Genomic DNA, 26,375 nt, shown 5'->3' on the forward strand with positions numbered 1-26,375 from the left:
GAAAGCCAGGATTTACTATTTAAAAATAGGATAATATGCTGGTATACACCTGTAGTAATCCCAGCAGCTAAGGAAGCTAAGGCAGGACGATTACAAGTTCAAGGCCAGCCTCGGCAATTTAGCAAAGCCCTAAGCAGCTTAGTAAGATCCTGTCTCAAAATTTAAAAAAAAAAAATGGACTGAGGATGTGGCTCAGTGGCTAAGTACCCCTGGGTTCAATCCCTGCACCCCCCCAAATTACTTTCTTATGCAAAAGTCGTGGGGTTTACAACTTTTGCAATAATAAAAGCTGAAGTTGTCTACAATCAACTTAATTTGTAAAAACATTGCCTATGGAACAGTAAATAATTGTTGATGTCCTCTTGTATCCCAATGATATTGACCGTGTGCTAGTTTGAATAAAATAAACTCACTGACCATATTTTACTCAGAAGACATGGGGTTAACCTCGCCAAAGGAAAGATGATAGATTGAGTGTCTGCATTTCCTGTTGTCCTTTCTAACATTTTACCAAAAGTAAACTGAGTTTTTAAAAGGGCAGAGGCAACAATGATAAGAATTTGAAAGAGTAAAAAGGCAATAGACATAAAATTTTGGAGGCTGGAAAGCAGAAGTGTGTTAGACACAAACCTGAAATAGCTAAGTCCTAAGCCAGCATCAGGGAAGGCCCAGGACTGACATGTCTGATATTACACATTCCCAGAAGGCTCAGGCTTTGGCAGTACCAGATGCCACGAGAAGGGGAAGTGATGGGAAGAGGCCAGATAAGGAGGCTCAGTGGAAAATAATTTTAGGAGTCCCCAGATCTCCTTTCATTTTCAACAGTTCAGTGGTTGTCTCTTCTCTCCAACATGAAATAAACTGAGGTAAAACTGAGTTGAGACTCAGGAATGAGTTGAGGACCATCCAATGGTACCACTGAAACAGGAGATTCAAAGAAACAATGCACAATAAATGTGAGATCCTCCAGCTCTCTTTTTCCACATGGCTTCTAGAAAGCTGGCATATAGGCCTTTACTCTTCAGGCAGAAAACAGAAGGAATGTTTTAAGGGGAATCTAACTAAAGAAGAAAGACCTAAAAATACTGATATCAGAGGTTTGTTTAAAAAAAAAAAAAAAGTTTAGCCAGATCAGCCTCCAGTGAAATCTGTAGTTGGTAAATCCCATTCATATTCTCAGGGCTTCCAATCTGTCTTTTTCTCAAGTGTTAAATATGAAGCAATACTTCACTCTTGATACATATGAGAAATACAGATCAAAATAGAAAAATGCAGGAAACAGAATATATTGGGCAAAGAAGACTTAAAAATACTCATTTATATCCTTAGAGAGATAAGAAAAAATGCTCTATGAAACAAGAATAGTATATGATAAAAAAGGAACATGAAGAAAACAAAAATAAGTTCTTAAAGTATGAGAGAAACATTACAAGATAAAACCAAGGAACACAAAGTAGAACAAGAAGACAGAAAATAGGAGAGAAAGTAAAGGAGTAAATTGACAAACAAAATATAGGTATTCAAAAAACAGCAATAGAAGAGACAGAGGGGAAGAAAATCTTCGAAATAATTAACAATACTTTTGGACCCAAAGAGCACACATTTTGGCTCAAGGGGCCTTGAAAATTGATAAAAATGGACCATACACAGAGACATAAAAAACATGAAATATCAATAGTAGGGACCAAGATATGATCCAATAGGGTTCCAGAGAGAGAATATTGGCCATGTAAAAAAAGTTAGGCACTTGAATTTCCTTGGACTTCCCAAAGCAATGAGAGAAGCTAGAAATAATGGAGAAATGACTGCCTTCAAAATCCCGAGAAATTATTTTTAAATCAGAATTAAGTCCTACTATAATCTTAAAAAAAAACCCCACAGGCAACTCATTTGTTCATAGCCTAAGATATACAGAGTCATGGAATGTAAGAAATCTATTCTTAACCCCTCAGCCTTAGGTGAATTGATGCTTATGAGATGTCCTGGAGACATATCTTTCTTCTCATTGTCTCAGAGCATCAGACAATAGCTAAGCCCCTCCATAAAATAATAAAGACATATTCAGTTATATACTAAACACAAATGTTCTCACAAAACTCAAGAAATTACCTTTCTGAGCTAAGATGGAACCTTTTAGCATATATCTTATTAAATATAGCTTAACAATACCTCATTCATGAAGACAAGAAGTCAGGGGGCATTATTAAGTTGCATTCAATCTTGCAGGAGATAGGATTAAATTGATCATATTTTGGCTGTGTAAAACCTGTTTTGGATCACAAGGATTCCTTTGGGTAAAAAAAAAAAAAAAAAGACCTTATTTCTAGTGATAACAATGGTACCTTGACAGCCAGGACAGGGAATTTGTTCACTAAAAGGGAGTAGTTAAGACATAAAAACAACAAGGACATCTTCTTGCTGGCATTGAGAGATGAGTATAATAACCACTGAGCCACATCCCCAGCCCTCTTTTAATTTTTTCTTTTTTTTTAATTTTAAGATAGGGTTTCACGAAGTTACTAAGGCTGGCTTTGAACTTGTGATCCTCCTGCCTCAGCTTCCGGAGCTGCTGGGATTACAGGCCTGCGCCATGGCGCCTAGCAAAATCCACACATTTTATAAGACTTTGGGAACAAGTCTATATAAGTCTATAGTCAAATGACTATATATACATGAAGAAGGACTTTCCGAAGTAGCTGAAGGGGTCAACAATGGGAATCTGAGAAGCTTACCGTTATACCTCTGGATCCTTTGGGTCCAGTCTCTCCTGGACTCCCAGGGACCCCCGTCTCACCCTAAGTGCATTAAAATGAAATGGTTATCGAAATCAAATCTATATCACAGAGATATATATTTGTGCTTTTAAACTGATTCCAACATGAAGTCATTTTTCACATGTTCTTTTGTCTTTGAAGGCTTTTCTTTTCCTCTGTGAAGCTCTCACAAAGCTGGCACGGTGCATCGCTGGTCTCACAGTTATGTCTTCCCAAATAGAACTCAGATCCTGGGAGACGTGAACTTGTTTTGTCCTTAGACCCTATCACAGGACCTGGCATTTAGTTTAGTTTAGTAAATGTTTCCAGAAAAACTGGAAGCCCTAAAGTTGAAAATATCTTAAGACAACTTACAAACATACTGAGAAAATTGAGCCAGGTGAAATCAGATCATTTTGACTTTCTTTACATTTTAGTTTTCTCTGAGGAAAGAAAAAAATACATATGATAGAGGGGAAGGATCACCCTGGAGAAGAAAATTTTCAGAAGGATTATTTTTCTTCCTTTACCTATGAATTAAAAAATCAGACATGAAATGTTTTTTGAAAGTCTTATACTTCTAAATAAAGGTATCATTTAAAAAAATTTGGCTTATTTGTTTCTTCCCTCTTTTCCCCTCAGAGGTAGAACATCTGTTTAACAGGAACAGTCCTTCTGTTGGCCTAGGATATGTTCCCTAACCCCAGGAGTATTTCTGACAGATCTCTAAAGAATGCGAAGTACACAATACCTTAGGTCCACTCTCTCCAGGGAATCCTTCTTGTCCCTACAATTGACAGTAGAGAAGATTAATTGCACACATTGCCCAGTGTCTTTTTACTAACTCTAATTTATCTGCTGACTTGTTTAGTGCCTCTGAACCAACGAAGGGCTCAAACAGTTGCAAACTCGAAACCAAACAGTACTGTTGGAGAGACTAACTCCAATTTCTAAATTAAATAATTTATAGGTTTTCATCAAAACTTGACAACCTCAATAAGTGACTAAAAGGAACTTGAGGCTAAAGTGATTTGAGGAATTGCAAAATTGCCTCTTCTGCATACGTATAACAGAATACATGGTCATTTGACCCCGTGTCTCTGGAACAATCTTCTTAAAATGGATTTTCATGGGGAACTTGGAAACCTACAGAGTCTAAGCTTGATTGTTCATTGTAAGGTCTTCCTTCCTTCCTTCCTTCCTTCCTTCCTTCCTTCCTTCCTTCCTTCCTCCTTTCCTTTCTTTCTTTCTTACCTTACTTTGGTCAAAGTTTAGCCCAAGAGGGTATAATTCTACTTGATAAAGAAAATACATATTTAAAATAAAGTTTATTTTTTAAGTTTTATTTTAACATATGCAAATTGCAGTTTATTATTGGGGTCAGTGTAATAGTTCAATACACGGATACAGTGTGCACCAATCAAATACAGATGCCCTTTATCCACGTTCTCCTTCCCAACCTCTAGTAATCACTATTCTACAAAAAAATCAATTTTACTTTCTGATTGTTAAAGCAAATCTTAAATGTATATAAAATATGAGAGGATGAAAGAAGAAACAGCACCCAAATCCTACCCAGAACCATGATACATATTCTGTCCTACTTCTTTTGAACTTTTAAAAATGCATGTTAGCGTAATGGGGATAGATGTTTTTCTAGGTATATTACAAATGTTCACTTGACATTGGAAATATAATTTTATTTATGTTAGTTTTAATCATTTTTTTGTAGTTGTCAATGAACCTTTATTTTATTTTATTTATTTATATGTGGTGCTGAGAATCAAACCCAGTGCTTCACACATGCATGGTAGGCAAGTGCTCTACCACTGAGCTATACAACCCCAGCCTCTTAATTATATTTTGAACCTAAAAATTTTAAGCATAATTATAAACACGACACATTCATTTTTGTAGAGTGGCAAATACCCAATGTCAGGCTATTGAATATTTGTCTTTTATGAGATATTAAGGCTGTTTTCAATTATTCTCTACTTTAACAAACTTTTCACTAGAGATTCTTCATTCCTTAGCTTTATTTCTCAAAAATTTTAAGCTTTCTTTTGTTTGTTTTTCTTATACTCCCAGATGGCCTTTTGGGAAGTCCACTTGGAATCATACTGATCTTTAGGACGATTTAGACTTTGCAACAGGAACTCTGCCTCTCCACTTACTTTATATCTCAGATCTTTGTCTTACGTCTCAAATTTTTTTTTTCAGAAAGGATATCCAAAACTATATTATGTTTTTGAATATTTTGTAGATATGATTGGGTCTTTTTAATTCTTAGTTTTTACTGGTCATTTTTGGTATATAGAAATCACTGGCTTTGGTAAACTTATTTCCAGGCACTTAATTCGTGACAATACAAAAATGATCATTCTGATGCACAGTTTTTTTTGTTGTTGTTGTTTCATTTTTTTTTAAGTTACCACTTGGCCCAATGCATTTTGAAAAATCCTGCAAAATCTTTCACTAGTGGCTAAAACAGAGTGTGGAATTCTTCCCTGAGCAAACTTCAACCCCGAACTGCTAAGACTGGAGGCCCTGTTTAAGCTGAACCAGGTCAGGCCCTAACCATACATCCCTGCAAAGCACACAGAATTCATTTTTGTGTTTCAATTTTTGCACCTTAAACCCTCTCATTCTCTTCTCTTGTACATGTCCCCATGGGATATCAGCCAATAGCAAACACATTATAAAAATACGTTTCAAACTACAAGATTGTTTTATTCACTGAATATATATATATATATATATATATATATATATATATATATATGACAAACAAATAAAACAAGCAATAAAAAGTAAAGGGAAAACATTCAGCTTCGGGTAGATGTGTCTTACCTTTGCTCCTTTACGTCCAACACTACCATAACCTGGACTGCCATCATCACCCTGGAAAAATGCAAGTAATTACTAACATCTCAAACCCCACATAGAGGCAGGCTTATTCACAATAGAACAAGACAGCCAGGTTTGGGGTTTGATGAGAAGCCTAGGATGCAAGATCCTCCCTCTGGACAGGCCACCGACATTTCTGTGATAGTGGCACTAAACACTTCTGCAAAGAAGGAGTAATAATTCCCATTCATGGTGTTGTTATGAGGATGAAAAGACAAAGCGTTGGGAATACTGTTAATGGAGGTAGCAGTTGCCTTTGTGTTTTAATATCTCAGGTCTAATCCATTTTCCATTTCCTGGGCAAAAACAAGAACTCCAAAATGTCTGGATATTGGCTACTGACCCTTGTAGTAGCTGGGAGCAATGGGGGCAGATGGAATGGGTTTCTGATAAAGAGATTCTGATGGGAAGAACGTTTGGAAGAAAGATTAAGGGGATACTAAACGAAAGTTTTGTCTATTTTAGCCTTTGGCTCCAAGATCATCCTGGCCATGATTTTTGGTATTTGGGAATTCACTGTCTTGGAAAAGCTGGCCCAGGAACTAGTCCAAGGTGAGGATGATATCGCTCTCAATTTCCAGCACACTGTAAAGCTAGACTGAGATACTATCACTAAAACTCTTCATAGACTCTTCAGAGGTAGCATTCAGACATCTATTGAACTAAAAGATTCCAAGGGTCAGATCCAAAGTACCAATAAATCACAGAACCGACCTGCAAGCCTCGAGGACCAGGAAAGCCAATAGCTCCTTTTTCTCCTACATCTCCAGGCTCTCCCTGTTAAAGAGCACAGTGAAACAAGTCTTTATTAGGTTGCTTTTCTGATGGAAATCGGAAATGATGGCACGAAGGCAACATTCAATTGCATCCATGTGTATCACACACACCAAGGCCCTTGTGCCCAGGGCTGCGTGTTACGCAAACGACACAAGAGGAATGGCTGGCTGCTGTTGGCCAGCAAGGTCTCCTCCACTGACAGTTGAATTCTCAGAGGTCTGATTTATTGTTTAGTGCAAGTTGCCTCTTGCCAGCTTGTGCCATGAAACTGTCTTACCACGAGCCAAGGAGGAAGCTCTGTACTGTTCAGAAAAATGTTAACAGAAAGGCTTTCCATGATGATCCGTGCAAATCATCAGGCTCCTGCAAAGATGGTAGATTTACTGAGCTAGTTTGAAGGTTTCCGAGTGTGAATCAGACAACCAAGGGTGCTGGCAATAGTTTCTAACCTCTGACTAATAAAGCACCTACTGTGGGTTATACCTCAATCTTAGTATTATCTCAGGCAAGTCCAGCTACATGGAAAAATCAACATGGGTTTAAAAAGGAAGATTAGCTCCTTTTAAAAAAAATAGAAATTAAGTTTGGAATGGTTTTAGATTTACAGAAATGTTGTGAACATCAAACGCCTCTATCCCACCTAGGATACCATATGTCACGTCTCTAGGTTCTTCTAGACTGGGGCAGTTTATCAGGCTTCTCTTGTTTTTAATGACCTGCACAATTTTGAGGAGCATTGGTCAGGCATCTTACAGAATGTCGCCTAGTTGGAGTTGGTCTGATATTTTTTCTCATGATGAGACTGGGATTATGGGTTTAGAGGAGGAAGACCACAGGGGTATAAAACCATCTCATCACATCCTATCAAGGTTACACACTATCAACGTGACTTGTCAATGTTAACTTTGACTGTGGGGTTGACGTAGTGTGGGTCGAACTTCCTCACCATCAGGTTACTATCCAGCCTTCTCCCAGGTCCATGTTGTACTCTTTGAAAGAAAGTGTTAGGTACAGACTACACTGAAGTGTTTGGGAGTGGCTAAATCATTTTTAAGAACAGAAAGGAAGTCTACTAAGTGTGAGAATTGCAAATGGATTATTATCCACAGCCCCGAACTCTGGGGGATAAAACAGAATAGAAAGAGAAGCAGAGATCTTCTGATTCTCAGAGTGTGCTCTGGGGCCACCTGGCCCACGGTCACCCAGGGTTCAAGTGTAAAAGGAAACTCCTGGACCCCATTGGATTAGTCTCACTAGTGGAGTCCAACAATATGTATTTTAAAGTAAACTTGTCAACTGATTCCCATGCACATTGAAATTTGAGAACATCTTCAAGTTACAGAAACAGAGGAAGTCATATGGCTTGTCCAGGGCCAAACATTTGGTTCTGGTAAGCCAGGCATTGAGTCCAGCAGGATTAATTGCTGGGTTGCTTGTTTCCCAGTGGACGTGAACTTACTGAAGTCAGCTTGGGGTAAGTGTTTGGGGGTTTATCTCATTAATAATGAGTCTAAGGGCTCAGTCCATCCTGGGTTTGCCCAGAGGGTTTGTGTTTGCTGTGGGGCTCTTTCCTCCCAAATTTTTGCACCCTTCCTTACAAGTTTATTCATTAATAATCTTCATAGGTATAACTACCCAACTGTGTCTGCCTCCTTGCACATACTCACCTCTACCCAGCTCTAGGGTGGCTCCATTTCTGTCTACTCCTCTTTTAGTCCCTTCTACCACACCCTAAGGAGTGGCTTCATTTCACACATAATTGACTTACATCCATGGGAACATCCATGATGTCTGCCACACACACACCCTTCCTCACTGCACAGGGAACTTTTGTCACCAGTGACACCACTTCCCTGACACCCTTCTCCAGGACAGAAGGCAACACTGTGTCTGTTCCAAATCTTCATCTCCTCACCACTATTGCTGAGCCACACGCCCTAGAAATCCCTTCCTCTGAAGCCGATTGTTGTCCACGCATCTTATTACGTAGACCGGTCAGCTGTCTTTGCGTCACTCGACTTCTGGCCTCCGTCATATCTTGCTAGTAGCTGTCCGACACAGCTACCCTCTTTTTCTTATGTCCTCAACCTCATTCTCTTTATCAAGAAGTTTCTGTGCTCGAGCAGCTACTCTGCTTTTTCTTCCTCCATCTCCTCCTTCCTTTTCTCAGATCATAAACATGCTACATCTCTCCTGTCATTGAAAACACACCCCCCCTGCTCCTACCTTGCCTAGACCTTGGCAGTTGGGGCAGTAATGTCTTCTTCCTCCTCCTAAAGGCTTAACTTCTTTAAAGAGTAATTTGCAGCTCTGTATTCAGTTCCTCCTCACCTGAACATGTGGTTCAGTCTTTTGCAATCTGGGTCCCTTTCTTTCTTCTCCTCTCAATTGCTACACTTCGGGAACTCTTCTTTGAGCATCCTTAGCCACCGGATCGGATGGCTTCTCTCCTCCCGTTTCTGGACCTGTCAGTACTCGTGACTGTCCCTTCTTGTATTCTTCTTCACAGAACTTTTTTTACTTCTTTCATAATAAAGCATCGTCTTCTAGCTTCTCATACATTTCTTACAAATAGGCATCACTGAGGGAATTTTTTTAAAAACCCCAATGATTTCGCATCTCCAACCAGACCTACCTCCCATAGCAAAAGATTTTCTTCCTTTGTAAACCCGCTCCTCCTTGTGACTTTCCTGCATCTATGATGGTGTCTACACTGATGCTGGCAGCCCCAAATCACCTAGCCCCTCTGCCAGCCACAGTTCCCTGTTGGAAGAGTCCTATGGAGCTGTCACTCAGGAATCCTCATCCTGTGAAGTCGCCTAATCTCTGCTTGTCCCAGAGGCTGTGAGAGTGTACTGCCTGATCTCCTGGCTTCCAAGCTCTCTACCTTCAAAATCCTTCACTGGGTTGCCCGTTTAACATCTTCCAAGTCTGGCTGGGTTCAGACACTCCATTCACAACCTGTAGATAGCTAGCACTGTACTGTACTTCTACTGTACAGTAGAAGAAAGTCAGTCACATAGACACATTGTTCTTTATGTGCTGCCAGAGGGTGGCATTTGTCATTCCCTGAATAATCCCAAATCACCCATCCTGCCTCTCTGCTTGCCAAAGATCTTATCTTCTAAGCCCACTCACAGCCTATATCTTCTTAGATATATTCCAACCCAGAAATATTTCTATCAATGCTGTTTAAACCTCCATGTCACTCCCTTATCCCTCTCTATTTTATGCCCTAGATTATTGTCTTGAAATTTTTCTGAATTTTGTGGCTTTCACATCATATTTATTATACCACCTAGAAATTTACTCATTCGTTCATCGAGTCTTCACTAAGCACTAATACTTGTCAGGTACTGTTGTAAGCACCAGGAATGCATCAGGGAATGAAAGAAGATTCCTGATCTCCTGTAGCTGATTCTCCAGCTCAGACAAAGGGAAGGCTCTGTACAGGGCCTTGGTCTTAAAAGGTGCTCAGCAGAGGTTTCTATGAATGGAGGAAAGAAAGGAAGGAAGAAAGCAAGCAAGAGAGAGAAGGAGGAGAAGAGGGAGGGAGGTAAAGATGCAGGGAGGGTGGGAGAGAGAAAGGAAGGCCAAACCAGAATAGTTCCCCTCCTCCCAGAGATCCCTCAGCTCCTACTGGGTGTAGCTCCTCGTGAGATTATGCTGAGCTGGAATCCGTGACCTCATCCTGGTCCACACCCATGTCCTTAGAGGTCACTGGCTCTCTAAGAATCAAGCCAGGGTTTAGGGGCAATGAGATGTGTTTTCCTTTGTGTTGAAAGGGCTCTGGCGAGTACAACCAGACACAGCTCTCTTGAGGAGAAAAACCCCAACTTTGGGGGATATAAAGAATGTGACCTACTTTATTTCCTTGGCTTCCCAAACGTCCTTGGTTGCCTGCTTCTCCTTCGGGTCCTGGAGGCCCCTGAAACAAAACAAGGTTTGCAAATATAGCAAAACATAGAAGCAACTTCCCCTTAAAACTTTTGTGTCTCTTCTAAGAGGAAAATGAACTACAGATGCGAGAAGAGTTATGGCTGTATAGATTCTTGCTCTGGAAAAAAAGTATTGCAGCTGTCAAATAAAGTCTAGTAAATAAAAGAAAATTAATAAAGTAAGTCATGCCAGATGTTGCCTAAATGATTATGCTTCCTCGTGAGTCTTCTCTTCCAAAGAGATTTCAGGTTCTCACAATTTTGCTCTCCGAGCAGATGTTGCTAAAATGGCTAACATTTAAAGAAGGCATTCCAAGTGACATTTGCCTTAAAAGAAACACATTCTACCAAAGCAAAGGATCAGTCTTTTTACTTTTTTTGAATGCAGGCTTGGCTTCTTTATTTCCAAATAATATTCATCAGAAAAAGCTCAAGAAAATTTTTACTAAACACAATTTGCATGGGACCAGTGGTAGAACACTTTGCCTAGCATGATCAAGGCCCTATTTCAACCCTCAGCATCGCAAACAAAATACAAAACAAATCAAAAGTCCCAAAATAAACAATAATGACCCCCCCTCCCCGCCAAAAAAAACATTAAAAATCAATTCATGTTTTAACAAAATATACTCAGGTAGCACAGGATAAATATTCTGAAATAGTTTCAGAAAAGATTAGAAAAGAGAAAAGTAAGTATAAGTGAATTCCTATTTACAAAAGGGAAAAAAGTTACAAAGTACATAAGTTCAATTTAACAAGAAAGATACAAGACCTATATATAAAAAAAAAAAAAGCTTTAAAACTTTCTGAAAACATAATAACACAACTTGAACAGATGGATAGACATAATATGCATCTAAATGGAAAATCTATTAGACATAAGAGAAGTAAATTCTTCCAACATTCTAGAAAGCATTTTTTATTGGAACAGCTTTAGGGCTGAACATTTTTAAATCCCAATTCAAAGACAGCACAACTTGCCTTCCTCTGTTATTAGCACTTGGGATCAGGTTTTTCCTTTGGGATATCCAAACATATGTCAAGAGAAATATCTTTTTGCAAAGCTGTTTACAGGTACTTCTAAGTAATCCCAACATCTGTGAACTAAAATATTTTCACAATATTTTTGATCATGGTTGCTATAATTTAAAAGTAAATAAGCTAATCTCTGTGAAATAAGCACAATGCTTAACAAATTAATTTTGTTTGGAACAAAAAAATTTGCCACATTAACCTTTTCATTCTTTAAAAAAATAAAAAATGTAGTGAGTGGAACATAAAAAACATTTTCCTAATAAGCGGGATTGTTGAACAGTAAATTGATTGCTAAGGAAGATAATTTTTCCATAATCCCCTATCTCTTTTCCTCCTTTATTTAAAAGGAAAATCTCATTTTCTTTACCCTCTATAGAAAGCTTTCGATTCATTTCCTTTGAACTTTCTCTTCCACCATGGCACAGAGCTGTCCCATGACCTTCGTGTTCAACCACATCAATATTTTTCTGCCCTTACTTTATTTGAGTTTGATCATGTGTTCTTTGAAAGTTTTCCATTAACTTTTGTAACATCAAGTTACCAAGACCTTCCTGGGCCCTCTCTAGTGTCCTCTCACTAACCTTCAAACACTCCTATTCTTTGCCTCTTAAATCTCCATCCTTTCCCCTATTTCCCTCATTTTAACCCCCTTCTTAACTAGTACCCTACCACACAAAATTCACATACCACTTCTACATAATGACCCCTAAATAATGTACCTTTAGTCCAAACCACTCAACTGAACACCAGATTCATTTATTTAAATGACTATTGGATATCCCACAGGGAGCAATTATAAAAATAATCATATTTACCTTAAATTATGCTCCTAGTCTCATATTCTTTTCATCAAGGCATGCTGTCACCTTTACTCCTGCTGAAACCCAAACCAGAAACTCTAAAATCACCCTGGATCCCTCCTTATTGCTCACTTCTCCAAACCACTCAACTACAAGTCAGACAACGGGGAGTAGTTTAATCCCCGTCTTCCAAAAATCTTACTATTGGCAGCATCATTGTTCCTGGAAGAACAGCAGAACCTCCTGGCTTGTTGGGTTAGGTCTCATTCTCATCTCACCGATTACTCTACTCTGTATGTAACTATTGATTTATTTCTCTTTCTGATTTACTAGAGACTTGATTGCACACTTCCTAAAGGATGAGGCAAATCCTATTGACTTCATTTATCTGGAACACCATACAGTACTTAGGACTCACCAATCCGTCCATCTATCCACCCATCTGTCTTTTCAGGAATGATCCTCAGGAGGGAAGGAATAATGTGCCTAGTTGGTTGTTTTCCCATGTAAATTCATGTAATACAGAGAGAAAAAGCAAAGAGATTCTAATTATCCTTGACAACATGGTACCAGTTGGAAGTTTTGCCTACAAGCTCTCTTTCCATAAAGAACTCTGAGGTAGAGAAGATTTCTGGGATATTATTTCATGTGTAGTCACCCAAAGCACATACAAGTAGAATGAGAAATTATCATGATTTAAGAACCTCCAAAATAAAAGATGCCTTGGATGGATGGATGGATGGATGAATGGATGAATACATATAAGACACCTTGTCATCAGCAAATCAGAAAATACCTGATTCTGTTTCCTATGCAGGATCCTACAAAGTACCAAACAGAGACTTGTGACTGATCGAATAGGGCTCAAGTTTCAACGAATGGTTATCCAGATAAATTACCTACTCAAATACTGGTGTTAGATAAAAAGATCATTTGGTAGTTTCTAAAGGAAAGGAGAAAATTTCCTAGCACCCCTGGGTATCAAAGCCAAAAAGTTCCCTGGATTTAACATCAAGAACAGCTGTGGAATATAAAGAGCAGCTGAGGGCAATGGTGTTAGTTAGAGGTTAAAGGTTCATTGGCTTTGCTGTAATGGCTGCCTTTTATGGAGCTTTTTATTCTGTACAGGGCACTGTGCTAAATGGGAGATAAAATCTTTAATTTCCACAACAACGTAGCGAGAAATTAAAATCAAAAACAGATTCTCAAGGCATTTACCCCAAATCACTTAGTTAATATGAGAATGAGATGGGAATTGAACCTCATTCTGACTCTAAAAACTAAAGTACCAGCCACTCTGCTATTTTGAGGTCCATGTGTGAGACAGACTTCCCAAGGTCTTACATCCATGCACCAGCTTAGATTAGAGGTCTAAAAATGTGAGTCTCCAAACTTGAGGCAGGCGGCTGAGGCTAAATCAAATCTCCAACATGGGGACTCAGGGTGGAAGTGTTTTGCTTGTGTTGAATCTGTTTCATTGCCCTTGGCAGCCACAAATGCTTTAGTGTTAAGTGAGGATAGAAAGGAACTGTTCAGAGTTCAAATGTTTAAAAATATATATCCTTAGCATCTTATTAGAAGATATGGCACTAGGAGTTTGGGATCGATGGTTGGGACATTCATTGCCAAGGATATCTCAACTTTGGCTGGGGCATAGCAGGGCAGGGCAAAGAGGTGCAGGTTCTCCTCACACTTAAGAGAAATGCTGACCACTCCATGCTTTTTGTTCGCATGAGGGTAAAATCTTGCAAAAACTCATAACCAACAAATATCAAGCTAAGAAACAAGGGGATTAAATGCTCAGTTTCTATAAGAGTTGGATATGAGTTTTGTCTGAGAAAACAAAAATGAAGAGGCCAGCAAGTGATGGACTAATGTAAGGACAAATGCCAAGACACTTGAGAAGATGCCAGTCTTGACCACGCTAGTCTGTGAGACAGTCCTAATCTTACCTTCAAGTGCTCTCCCATGCACCCCATGTTCCAATGCTCCAACAATACCATACTATTTAATGGTTCCCAAACTCACCTTGATGGATTGCTTTATTTAACTTGGTTCACTACGTGCCTACCTCTTCCTTGCTGACCTGGAAAATAACTCCTCATTCTGAAAAATGGGATCCACTTATCTCCCCATTGAAGTCCATCCTTTCTCCCACCACTCTACCTTGGGTATAATTCTATTTTAACAATTCAGTACAATGCACCTCAGTTATTTGTTTGCATGAATCTCTTTTGTGAGGCTAGGTGTACTTGAAGCTGGAATCTATATTGGATTCGTTCTCATATCCTGGTATAGGGCCTGATACACAGAAAACACTTACAGTAATTTGTCAAATTAGTGAAAGGAATGGTTGAAGGACTGTCCAACTTAGATTATACAGAATGGCGAAACCTGAGGATTGTGATATAAGTTACATATTGTTATGTTACTAATCTGGTTTTCCTCAGAACAGTGACCCACATTCTTTGGGCATAAAATGCCTCTGATAGATTAGGTAATGTTGTCACAATATAGTAGTAATAACAAACATTTATGTAGTTCTTACTACTGTAAGTAATGTTTTAAGCACCTACACATATTAGACCATTTAATTTTCACAACCTCTAATGAGGGAGCTACTAGTAGTATTCTTATTTTACAGTGGAGAAAAATGAGGCACGGAGGTGTTAAATGAATTTGCCCAAATCACACAACTAGTAAGGTACAAATCCTGAACTCAAGGCCAGGTAGTCCGGCTCCAGATTTGTGCTCTTGACCACTGCACTATGCTTTGTAAAGACAATAACAGAAATTCTACTTTGTGCTCCAATTTGCATTGAACAATTCCATCCTTTCTTGATATTGCAAATGCCACTGGTGATTATTTAATTGAGATAACATAAATGTTTGAAGAATAATTATAGCTCCAACTGAAATTGGTGTTTTGGATCTAGTTTTTCCTTCTTCTTCTAGGTGTTGGTTATGTTCGGATATGATCTTAAGGGAAATCAAAGAGGGAACAAAGGGAAGTACAGAACAATATGCCATTCCTTTCAAAGCACTTTCTTCCTTTTCATTGTGAATTGTATTTTTTTAATATCATAGTCACAGATGGGATCGGCACGTTTGATTTATGCAGAGCATCCTAATACCATGTAAGTTCATGAGCTTCAGAACACCAACAGTAATAACATCCCCTTTCTAAATGTACATCCTGATGTAATCCTTCAAGCCCACTGTTAGAAAGTGCTCATCTTATTCCACTAGAGTGGCTGGTCTTTGTGTGCTATATACACCAATATGAAACCTGTGGCAGTGGGTTTACAGAGCCAATAAAGAATAATCCCCTGTACCTCTGATGGTGTTCATCTCTGTGGTTTTCCATTGGAAACAATTCACCATGTATGGATCAGAAAAATCCACACATCTTTGAAACAGCATTTTCACTGTGTTGACAGGGTATTTCATGAAAATTAAACCAAGAAGGAAAATCCCATTCTCCAGCCAGATAAATGAAGAAGAGTGGTACCTCTTGACTAATTCTGGAAATGCCAAGGGGTTGAATGATTTATGACTATGACCAATATTGCCAAAGAAAGATTAAAGGGTCTCACTCACAGAGATATACTATAGGGAAAAATGGAAAAGTTATTAGCGTAACAGCCAGTTGAATGCCATACTGGATTCTAGAACAAAAATTTAAAAAGCAAGACCTTTGGATTTTGATCCACCTATGTTTCAATATTTTATATAAACTAATGAGATAATCACCTGATAAATGTTTTCCTTGGTAAAATACTTGCTACTGTTTCTTTTAAAAATTTCAATTTGTAGTGCTAACAAGTGTTTAACAATTTGAGGATGTGAATTCGAAATAGTTATTTTCATCAATTTAGTACTACTGTAAAATTATAAAGTATTCATGCTTTTCAAAGGAGCACTGTCACTGAAACTGGGAACAAACATCTTCATGAGCAGTTAGTTATTAATATGCTTTAACACATCGTGTCATGTGATACAAGTTTATGCAAATAGCCTATTAAATATTCTGATGATAAGCACAGCCACTTAAGTGTTGTGCCATTGCCCCCATTTAACCAACAGAGTGCAAAGTAATGAATTCCCTTCATCCTAGTGTTAATGGAGAGTGCAAGTCCTATGTGTATCTCTTTCATTCATTTACTGCCTGATTCACTGTATGAATATGTGTTATTCTTTTCTATGTGCCAGGCACTACTGTTCTGGGCTCTGGGGAGACACTGTAAATAAAACACTAGACCTTATGGAGGTTAAAAATCTTAGCAAAGATGATAGACAAACAGCTAAACAAATCACAGACTATGAGAACAAGCAAGGGCCTGTTCCTCAAAGTGTGGATGGGAGACCACCAGCAGCAGCAGCAGAACCTGGGAGCTCATTAGAAGTGCAGAATCTCAGGCCCTGACCAAGAACTACCGGGTTGGAATCTGTATTTTAACAAGTTCTCCAGAGGATTCTCATGCACTTTGAAATCAGAGACAGGTTGATGTTGAGCGGTCATTCCCAGCCCTGCGTATATAATAGAGTCACCTGGGGAGAATTTAGAATGATTGATCGCGTTGCCAGACTTCCAGAGATTCTGATTTACATGATTTGGGGAGGGTCCCAGGTGGTGGAATGTTTTACAGTTTCCCCAGAAGCTTCTCCTACCATTCTCTTCTTCGGTTGAGAGTCATGATAATGGTCTGTATCCTGAGTGTGCTAGGATGTCCTAAGAGACTTGAGGTCAGGGGACTGATGTAACCTGATTTACACAGAGGAGGAATCCTTGACCTCAGCTGAGCAATGGAGGAAAAGAGAGTTAGACATGATCTCCCACCTCTGTGCCTGACAGAATGACAGCTCCCTCTGCAAGATGAGAACCAGAATGTGATATAGCCACCACATGTGGCACTGAAGACAAACTAAGACATGATGTTAATTCACAGGCTACAAATAATTCCACCTGTAGGGGACAGGGGAACACACAAAAACATCCACAGTAAAGCCAAGATCAAAAACAGAGGCCATCGCTTTCTCTCTCATTACATACCTGAGGGCCTTTCATTCCCAGGCCTCCTTTTTCTCCTTTTTCACCAGCCTCTCCTCTTGGGCCCTAAACACACAGAATTTCAGTATTATTTTCTCCCTAAAAGAGAACACTTGAATATTTACTTGAATTTGTGTGTGTGTGTGTGTTCTTTTTTTTTTTTATTCGTTGTTCAAAACATTACAAAGCTCATGACATATCATCTTCCATACATTTGATTCAAGTGGGTTATGAATTTTTTTTTTTAAGTGGAAATGCTGAGCCAGCAACACGGACAGAAATTGGAAAGAGAATTCCAAGGACGTCATTGGTCCATCTAAATCTCGAAAGCTCCCCCCTCATCTGTGTGGAGACACTAGAGTCTAATCTGAAATTTAGGTGCTTGGGCATCTGCAGACAAAGAGAATGGGTCCTGGACGAAATATTGAACAGTTGAGCTTTTCAGTTTTGCTGTCTAGTTGTCCTCAAAATCTTTGTACTATGAACCCATACATTTCTTAGGTTAAAAAAAAAAATCCCTAATTGTGCAAATCTGGAACCAAAATATTTAAGTAGATATTCTATTTCAATAACCACACTGAAGATGGGTCATAAAGAAGATAAAACTAATGGTAAGATGGAATTTAGATATGTCTACTTTTGGAATACTGTACTGTCTACTAACTGTGGATTCCTTATATTATGCAGAGAGAAACCTTCATGCTGTATTCGGTTTTTGCTTCACCTTTTAAATTACATGGTGAAAGAGGTAATGTTCTATAAAATAGAAGGAGGATGCTGTAGTGTTATTTTGTTTAGCATGAAATAAAGGCAGTGAATCTATTGAAATGCTTCCCCACATTCCCAGTGGCAAAGATTTCTCACTTAAAAGTAAGAAAATCGAGCTCTCCTCAGCTGGTAAGTAACAACAAAGAAAAGCAATCAAGCTAGAAAGAGATAGAGGTCCAAGGGGAAGACTGTTTACCGCTTGGAAATCTTAGTGAGTTTCTCTTCTGATGTTTAAGGATATTTTGCTGAACTTCTACACACCAAGCTGCCAACATAGAATGCTTTTATTTTCTAACTGTGTGTCATAAAACGTTGAAAACTATCCGAACCACATTGTCCTACATGTGCCAAATAATACACTTATTTCTCTTGCTTTCAAAACTAGTTTGAAAAGGAAAGAAAGTCTATCTTTTTTTTTTTTTGGTGGTCTGGCTTCTTTCTTTAATATCAGCATTTACTCCTTTTCTGTCTCATCCTTACTATAGGCTACATTTTGCCCTCTCTTCTCATGTGATCCATGTAAAGAGCCAACTATGGTTTATTCCTTGCAAAGGAAAATGTGCTTCTCCCTGGAGAAGTGAGCTGGACAGGACAGGCTGAGTGCCACACTATAGATCACCACGCAGAAGATTCCAGCTGTATTTGGAGCAATTCTTTCCTAGAGCGCAGCCAATCTTTCTACATCACGGACATCCAGATATGTAACACTGAGCCATTACTGTGCTAAATTGACCACAATTCCCAGAGTTGAGGCTCAATATTTTCCTTGGCTCAAGGTCTCCCTGGATTATCCTAAGGACCCAGAAACCAAACCTTCAGGGACTGCTGCCCAATATGTTCAAACTCTTTCCACCTCTTAACTGGGACAAAACTTAGAATGTTTTACAAGTTTTACAAGTCAAGATGGTATTGTTTCCTTACTTCATTACCTTGAAAATTCTTTAAACATCTGTAATTCTGCAAGGTGGTTTGAGGGTTTCTATCAAGGCTTCAAATTCTTCCATACCCAGATTCTGCTATATGGTCTCACACCCTGACTGGTCTTGACACATACCTGAGGGCCCTTAAGTCCCCAGGAGCCTTCAAGTCCATCTGGGCCTGTAATGCCTGTTTTTCCCTGTGGTGAGAAACAATCAACCTATTAATGCTATTTCCTAAGAATTTTATTTAAGTGTAAGACTGTTAATATTCTTGTGGTTATAATGGCAATGAATATCTTTACAAAAATATACAAAATAAGGACAAATACAAAGAAGAAAATAAAAATCCAAATAGTTACCAAGCAGAAATATGGTGTATTTACTTCCAGTCTTTAAATGTATGTGCACATTCACACACACCCCTGCTTTTTCAATAAAATTTGTATTATGCTATATCTTTCTTGGGCATGTGGCTTGAAAATAACTAAGAATTTGCTTCATATTTTCTTTAAACATCTCCAAGTATCTTACTATATCATATTTATAATCAAATAGATGAAATAGCTAGAGAGAAAACATTAAGCATTCTCTTCACATTGTTCTGGACTCTGTCACAGATAAAAATTCTCACCCCCAAAAGGAAAAAAGGATTATGAAAAGCTTCATTTAGGCAACTATTCGGACAGCCTAGGTTTGTATCTCAGTTCTTATACAGTTGGATGGGATTAAATGTCCATCACTGATACTTTTTTCTTGAAATCAGAAAGAAGGATTTTTTAACACTTTCTCCTTCTCATTTCATTTATCTCATGCCATTTTGTTGGATTTACTCTTCTTTTTGTGGAAGTCTAACTTTGAAGTTTGCTATGGTCTAAATGTGTGTGTGATCAACCCCTCAATTCATACACTGAAGCTTAATCCTTCATATGACTGATTGTACTAAGAAGCAGGGTTTTGGGGAGGTAATTACATCATAAGAGGTCCAATCTTATGAATGGAATTAAAGACTTTATAAAAGAGGCTTAAGGAAGTTGTGGGCTCCTTCTACCATGTAAGGGTATGGCAAAAAGCAGAGGAAATAACAAACCTTCACCAGACATTGAATCTGCTGGTGCCTTGATCTTGAACTTCCTAGCCTCTAGAACTTTAAGAAATAAAATTATGTTGTTTATAAATTACCCATTTTAGGACATTTTGTTATAGCATCAGGAACAGACTAAAACAAATTGTGTGTGTGTATGTGTGTGTGTGTGTGTGTGTGTGTGTGTGTAAACTCTCCTTGTCTGTCTAAAAGTGTCTATTTTACATTCACTCATAGTTTAGTTAGGTTTAAAATTCTAGGATAACAGTTATTTTTCCTCTATACTTGCATGTACTACTACTGTTTTCTGAAAAGAAATCTGCTACAATTTAATTTAGTTATTCATTTCATGAGTAAAATTCTTCTTTTCTCTGGTGAGAAATATCATAGGCTCATAAAGCATGTATAATGTATCACCAATATGTGCAAAGGGGATATCATATGGCTTTTGATCTATTTTTTGAACAAAATATTCAGAATATGCACTTTGTATTAAAATTTCATTGTATTTTATTGACTTATATGGGGTTTCTACAAATTGTAAGTAAGGGTTGAGAGTTAATTGAACAAAACTCTAAAAGAAAGCTTGTTTACTGAGTTATCTGAAAAAAAGTTGGCTCCAATCTACATACTGTGGGATCGGGCTCCAAATTCCTTAATAGGACACCCATAGCACAAGAGTTAAAAACAAGAATCAACAAATGGGACTCACTCAAACTAAAAAGTTTTTAACTCAGCAAGAAAAACAATAAGAGAGGTAAATAGGGAGCCTACATCCTGGGAACAAATTTTTACTCCTCACATTTCAGATAGAGCCCTAATATCCAGAGTATACAAAGAATTCAAAAAATTAAACAATAAGAAAACAAATAACCCAGTCAATAAATGGGCCAAGGACCTGAACAAACACTTCTCAGAGGAGGACATACAAACAATCAACAAGTACATGAAAAAATGCTCACCATCTCTAGAAGTCAGAGAAATGCAAATCAAAACCACCCTAAGATACCATCTCACTCCAGTAAGATTGGCAGCCATTATGAAGTCAAATAACAACAAGTGCTGACGAAGATGTGGGGAAAAGGGTACACTTGTACATTGCTGGTAGGACTGAAAATTGGTGTGGCCAATTTGGAAAGCAGTATGGAGATTCCTTGAAATCCAAATAAAGTTCTGAACTTAACAATAATTGGGCTAAATACTGTCTTTGGTCATTAATTTTTATGTTTTTTTAAACTAAAGTGCTCAACTTTTCATTTTATTTTGAAATTTGAATTCTTGAAATTGTAGCCTAAAAGTTTTCCAACATTTTATTGCATAATCAATGTTATCAGAAAGCAAAAGACATTTTGGCTGGAAAGAGACTACAGAGCCTTTATCTGGGTCCTTGACTGGACATAAAATATTGATAATTTGGAGTTAAGAAAAAGAATCACTGACCTGTGGGCCTGTATGTCCTCTTCGGCCATGAGATGCCTAAAACAAGAGGGGAAAATGGATATTTTTAATTTAGTAAATATGCTATTTATATATGATTTAAATTAGTAATGGAAACTTTGAAGCACTGACATAAATAATAGTTCCCACACAGTGCTTAAAACATTCAATTATTACTGTACCATGAAAGCAACATGTTGCCAACTCTGAATTTCTATCCTAGGGCACTAGGTAATTGAAATCATAGACAACTGATATCTACAGATACTTATGAGAACAGGCTGTGGTCAATAGTTTGTCCTCCACTAAACTTTTTACTCGAGCTGTTCACCAGCTGTATAATTGATGGATTCGAATTTTATTTCTTTTTGTTTTTCCCCAAGCTAGTCCAAGTAAGCCAGAAATCAGGAGTGGATTAGCCAAAGGCAGGAGGCCAGAGGAAAAACTGGGAGAATTGGCTTCAGGAACTTTGTAATAGATAAAGTTCAGAAATTAAAGATAGCCAAACTGTTTTATTTTTATTTTTTTCAAACTGTTTTATTTTTTAGAAGCCAAATAATATACCTAGAATTCAATAATTACTTACTTCAGTATATTAATAAAATATCCAACCAAAATAATGGTGCTTTATAATCAAGTGGATTTCTTACTCTATGTAGGGTTAGGAGTGTGGGTATATTCCATATCAGTTTCTCATCAATCAGCAAGTCAAGAGACAATAACATTTTTTGGGTTTTTTGTCTAACTCACTAAGGGTCTAGCAAAACTCACATCCAGGGTTTACAAAATTCAGTAAACATCAGATGACATTGTCTTGATGGAAATTTGAAATGTTCTTGGAGAGGCCAGTACTGCAGGCTTTAAATTCTGCTAATCAGATTTTAAAGCCTATTGTTATTTGAGAAACAAGACTGTGAGTTGGTGAGTCATCCTGAGACAAAGTTTAAATTCTGTCAGGACAACAAGCTGATTCTACTACTTCAGCACAAGGGTTTTGTCTGTTCCAATTCAATTCACTTCAGTTTCATTCAGAAAAAAAATATCTACTAAAAACATCAACCAGTAGATACTTCCATTCAGACAAAATATCTGCTATTCTTTAAATTACATTAAATGGGTACCAGAGGAGCATAACTATCATACACAGATGCACAATCTTTGACCTCAAGAGATCTTCGTTGTTTAGGTTTTGTAGGTAGATAAATATTATAAGATAATTATGGAAAATGTCATAAACAGTGGTAAGATTTAAGTATGAATTTGAAAGAAATAATTGTATTCAGTTTGTCAAATCAGGAGAATTTTCCGGAGGAAGAGGTTTTTGATATGGGTTTAAAAAGACGGGTAGAAGTCTCACATCCTAGGGATGTAAGAAGTCTTTCCAGCCCAGGGTATGGCCTAGGTGATGAAGTATTTGGTGAAGACAATAAGGCCACTGGGATCAAAGGTGTGAAAAGAGAGGGAAGTAGCAAGATGGGTAAAGGGTTGGTACAATGTGCCTCAGAAGCCACTGGGTTCATGGAGCAGGAAGTGTCTCTGGTCAGACCTACGCTTTAGGTAGATGCATCCAGTTGCAGTAGGAGAAACTGAAATAAACCTTGTATTCCAGCAAAATAAAGAGTTTCTGTTATACCTTAAGGAATACAGAGCAGATGTCCACATTCAAAAGTATTTCTCTGGTTCATGGTCACCATGTTTGAAACATCATCTACGAACATTGGTTCTCTTGTGTCTTTAAGCTCAGCTTTTGAAAGGGCTTGAGTAAAATGAGTCATGGCAACATATGTTTATTGAGTCCCTGCTCCTCCCAAGCCACAGCTAGGTCATGGTGAGCAGGCTCTGACTCCTGTCCCTAATGAGGAGTTTTTAAATCTAACCGAGGAGACAGACTTTAATCCACCAGTCGCACAAGTAATGGGAGCACACTGAGAAGTCATCGCCTCTCGCTTTTGTTAATGGCTATTTGGGGTTTAAGCTCCAGTTGAAAGTCATGGGAGAGATACTTTGGCAGATATGAGAGACAGGAAAACAAACAAACAGTGAAATGGGTTAAAACACGATTTTGCAAATGTTTTGTAAATGAAAGATGAAATCTCAATACGTCCCAGTGGTTTGCCCAAGGGCGGGTACAGTTCTGGTAACATCCACACTAATGGACTTATATTTGAAGCCAATATGAGTGAGCACATCAAGAAAGAACTTGAAAGGGAAGAGGACCCAGTACAGGATACTTAGCCCCTGAATTCCTCGGTCTGGCTTCCTAAATGTTTCCAGGACTCAGTTTCCTAGATAGGTGTGGACTAATTTGGGACAGAGAATCACCAGGAATAAAGCAAGATGGTGAAACATCACAATATTGAATCTTACTGGCAGATTCTTACTGGTTCGCAATGAGGCTGAACTGTACCAGAGCACTTCAGGAGGCCTGTATAGTAGGGCCAAGAAGGATGAAAAGGGCCAAGCATAACTAACAGCCTCTGGACTGAACAGGAATGAAGACATGCTTTGGTTTGAGGCTACAGTTGCTTCTCATTAGCTCTGGCACAAGAATCTCTTCTAATTCTCAGCAAGCAAAGTGTGGTTCAGAAAGAGCCAACCCCACCTAGGCCCCTGCACTGCTGCTTTGTGTCTCTGGTCCTTCTTCCTTGCCTCTCAGGTCCCAGTCCAGCCAAGTCTCCTGATATAACTATTGTTGAGAGCCACAGCCAAAGGGGCCCCAGCAAACTTCCAGCTGATTGGTTCACAGTGGCCCCAGCAAACTTCTAGCTGCCAGCTGACTGGCTCCTCTGCAGTGATGCTCATTGGGCTGTTTCCCCGCCCTTTCATACCCTGGAGCTGCTCATTGGGGGACTCTTTTGGCTCCGCCCATGGCTCCGCCCATGCAACCCAGCCAATCGGCCTCAAGAGCGGGAGGAGTGGGGGTTGAGAGGCTCGGGAAGCCGGTGGTGGCAGTTGGGCTCTGAGGGAATTCCTGCAGAGCTCCTGTGGTGCAACGTGTGTTCTAAAAATAAAGTTCGTTTCTGCTTCACAAGTGGCTGGTGAATTGTGCCCAGCCAGACTGCGGCTACTATGGTAACAATTAATTAGCCTCTCTCAACACCAAGAGTTCTCAACTGAATGGGGGGTGCTTAGCTCCCTTCTCCAGGAAGGATTTAGTAGAGTCAGGAGAAACTTTTGTTGTCACAAGTCAGAGGTAATACTGGCACATAGTGAGTCGAGGTCAGTGGTGACCATTAACCTCCAACACAGCCCAACATGAAGAGTGATTCAACAAAAGCCAATAGGACTGGGGCTGAGAAATCAGGCTCTCCAACGTGGTTCTGAGTTCCTTGAGAGCGAAGATCACCTCTTATTTGAGTTTATAACTCTGATAGTTAGTAGAGTTGCTGGTGCATTGTAGATGCTAAATAAATGTTTGTTGAATGGATAAATGTCAAATCAGTTCAATGATGGCCCGTCATGCCACATCCCGCTATTGGCCATCCTCCAATCACTTACTAGATCAGCAGGATCTTAGTGCACTGTGAAGTCCTGAATGCTCATTATCAACCTACATTTAAAATAATTTTGTTTGTAGTGCTGGGGATTGAACCCAGGGCCTTGTGTGTGCTCAGAAAGCATTATATTACTGAGCTATATCCCAGGCCTGGTTATATTTCACAGTTTTGCAGTGAATGGTATAGATTTTTCTTCTTCCTAAAATAATAATGAAAAATCAAAGGGAGATCAGTAGAGTAGAAGAAAGGAACTAAGAGGGAAAAGAGAAATATGGGGAATGATATTGAGCAAATTGTATTGATTTTGTGAACATGTTTAAATATGTAATAACAAATCCCTCCATTATGTACAACTACAATGTACCAATAGAAATATGGAAAATAAAGACAATAATTTTGACCAAAAGGAAATATTTATTTTTAATTAAATTTTTGATTGATTTATACTGGGTATTGAACCCACAGGCATTTTACCACTAAGCCACACCTCCAGCCCTTTTTATGTTTTTTACTTTTAATTTTGAGACAGGTTCTCACTACAGTTGCTTAGGACCTTGCTAAATTGTTGAGGCTAGCCTTGAACTTGTGATCCTCCTGCCTCAGCCTCCTGAGTTGCTGGGATTATAGGGGTGTGCCACTGTGCCTGGCAGAAATATCTATTTAAAGCAATAGAAGTTCAGTGAATCAGACAGAGGAGAATGAAAGGAAGGGATAGGGGATAGGATTAGGAAAGACAGTGGAATCAATCAACATAATTTTCCTATGTTCATATATGAATACGACCAGTGAAACTCTACATCATGCACAACCATAATAATAGGATCCTAATTAGACTAAATTATACTCTATGTATATATAGTATGTCAAAATGCACTCTACTGTCATTGTATATCTTTTTAGAACAAATAAAAAAGAACACAAAAAAGAAAAGAAAGAAAAAGGAAAAAAGGAAATGGTATCCAATGAAAGTTCTCCTAATGAAAAAAATAAAAGTATTTTTTTCTACTATAAAAGTAATATGTGCTGATTTTTAGATATTTGAACAGAGAAAGTACACAGAATAAGTCTTTTAAAATCATCCCAAATTCTCCATGCATAAATTCTAAATAGTGGTACTTTGCATTAAAGAGGGATCACACTCTTCATGCTATTTTAAATTAAAATATTACATTTAAATTTAATTAAAATATTACATTTTACTCGAATAGAAGGAAAAAACAAAAATGGGATGTCAAATCAAGCGGTCACCTTTCTACTATATTGTAGAGGGCTTCATTTTGTCCTTCCACTGCCCCTGAGCATGACCAGTTTGCTTCTCTCCCTTCCTGTTGTCTTGTCAATTCTTTGAAATTTTTTTTTTAAAGCAATAATGTTGTTTTCATTTCTTTGAGACTTTGAAGAACTATTTGCCA

At 38.4% G+C, this 26,375-nt stretch overlaps 1 protein-coding gene across 1 annotated transcript in view; it reads right to left on the reverse strand.

Moving 5' to 3' along the window:
• Col6a6 (collagen type VI alpha 6 chain) overlaps positions 1-26,375 on the reverse strand; it is a 158,021-nt gene that overhangs the window by 32,546 nt on the left and 99,100 nt on the right. Inside the window, exons 22-29 of the mRNA XM_046431363.2 lie at positions 21,470-21,505; positions 19,083-19,145; positions 17,264-17,326; positions 10,303-10,365; positions 6,375-6,437; positions 5,604-5,654; positions 3,505-3,540; positions 2,733-2,795 (exon numbers count right to left, since the gene is read on the reverse strand). Of these exons, the coding sequence (XP_046287319.1) occupies positions 2,733-2,795; positions 3,505-3,540; positions 5,604-5,654; positions 6,375-6,437; positions 10,303-10,365; positions 17,264-17,326; positions 19,083-19,145; positions 21,470-21,505 (438 nt within the window). The remainder of the gene's footprint in view (positions 1-2,732; positions 2,796-3,504; positions 3,541-5,603; positions 5,655-6,374; positions 6,438-10,302; positions 10,366-17,263; positions 17,327-19,082; positions 19,146-21,469; positions 21,506-26,375) is intronic.

This window comes from Marmota monax, unplaced genomic scaffold, assembly GCF_021218885.2.
Source record: "Marmota monax isolate L192 unplaced genomic scaffold, Marmota_monax_Labrador192_F-V1.1 WCK01_AAM20220418_F8-fsc00022, whole genome shotgun sequence".
In the NCBI taxonomy this organism is placed as follows: Eukaryota; Metazoa; Chordata; class Mammalia; order Rodentia; family Sciuridae; genus Marmota; species Marmota monax.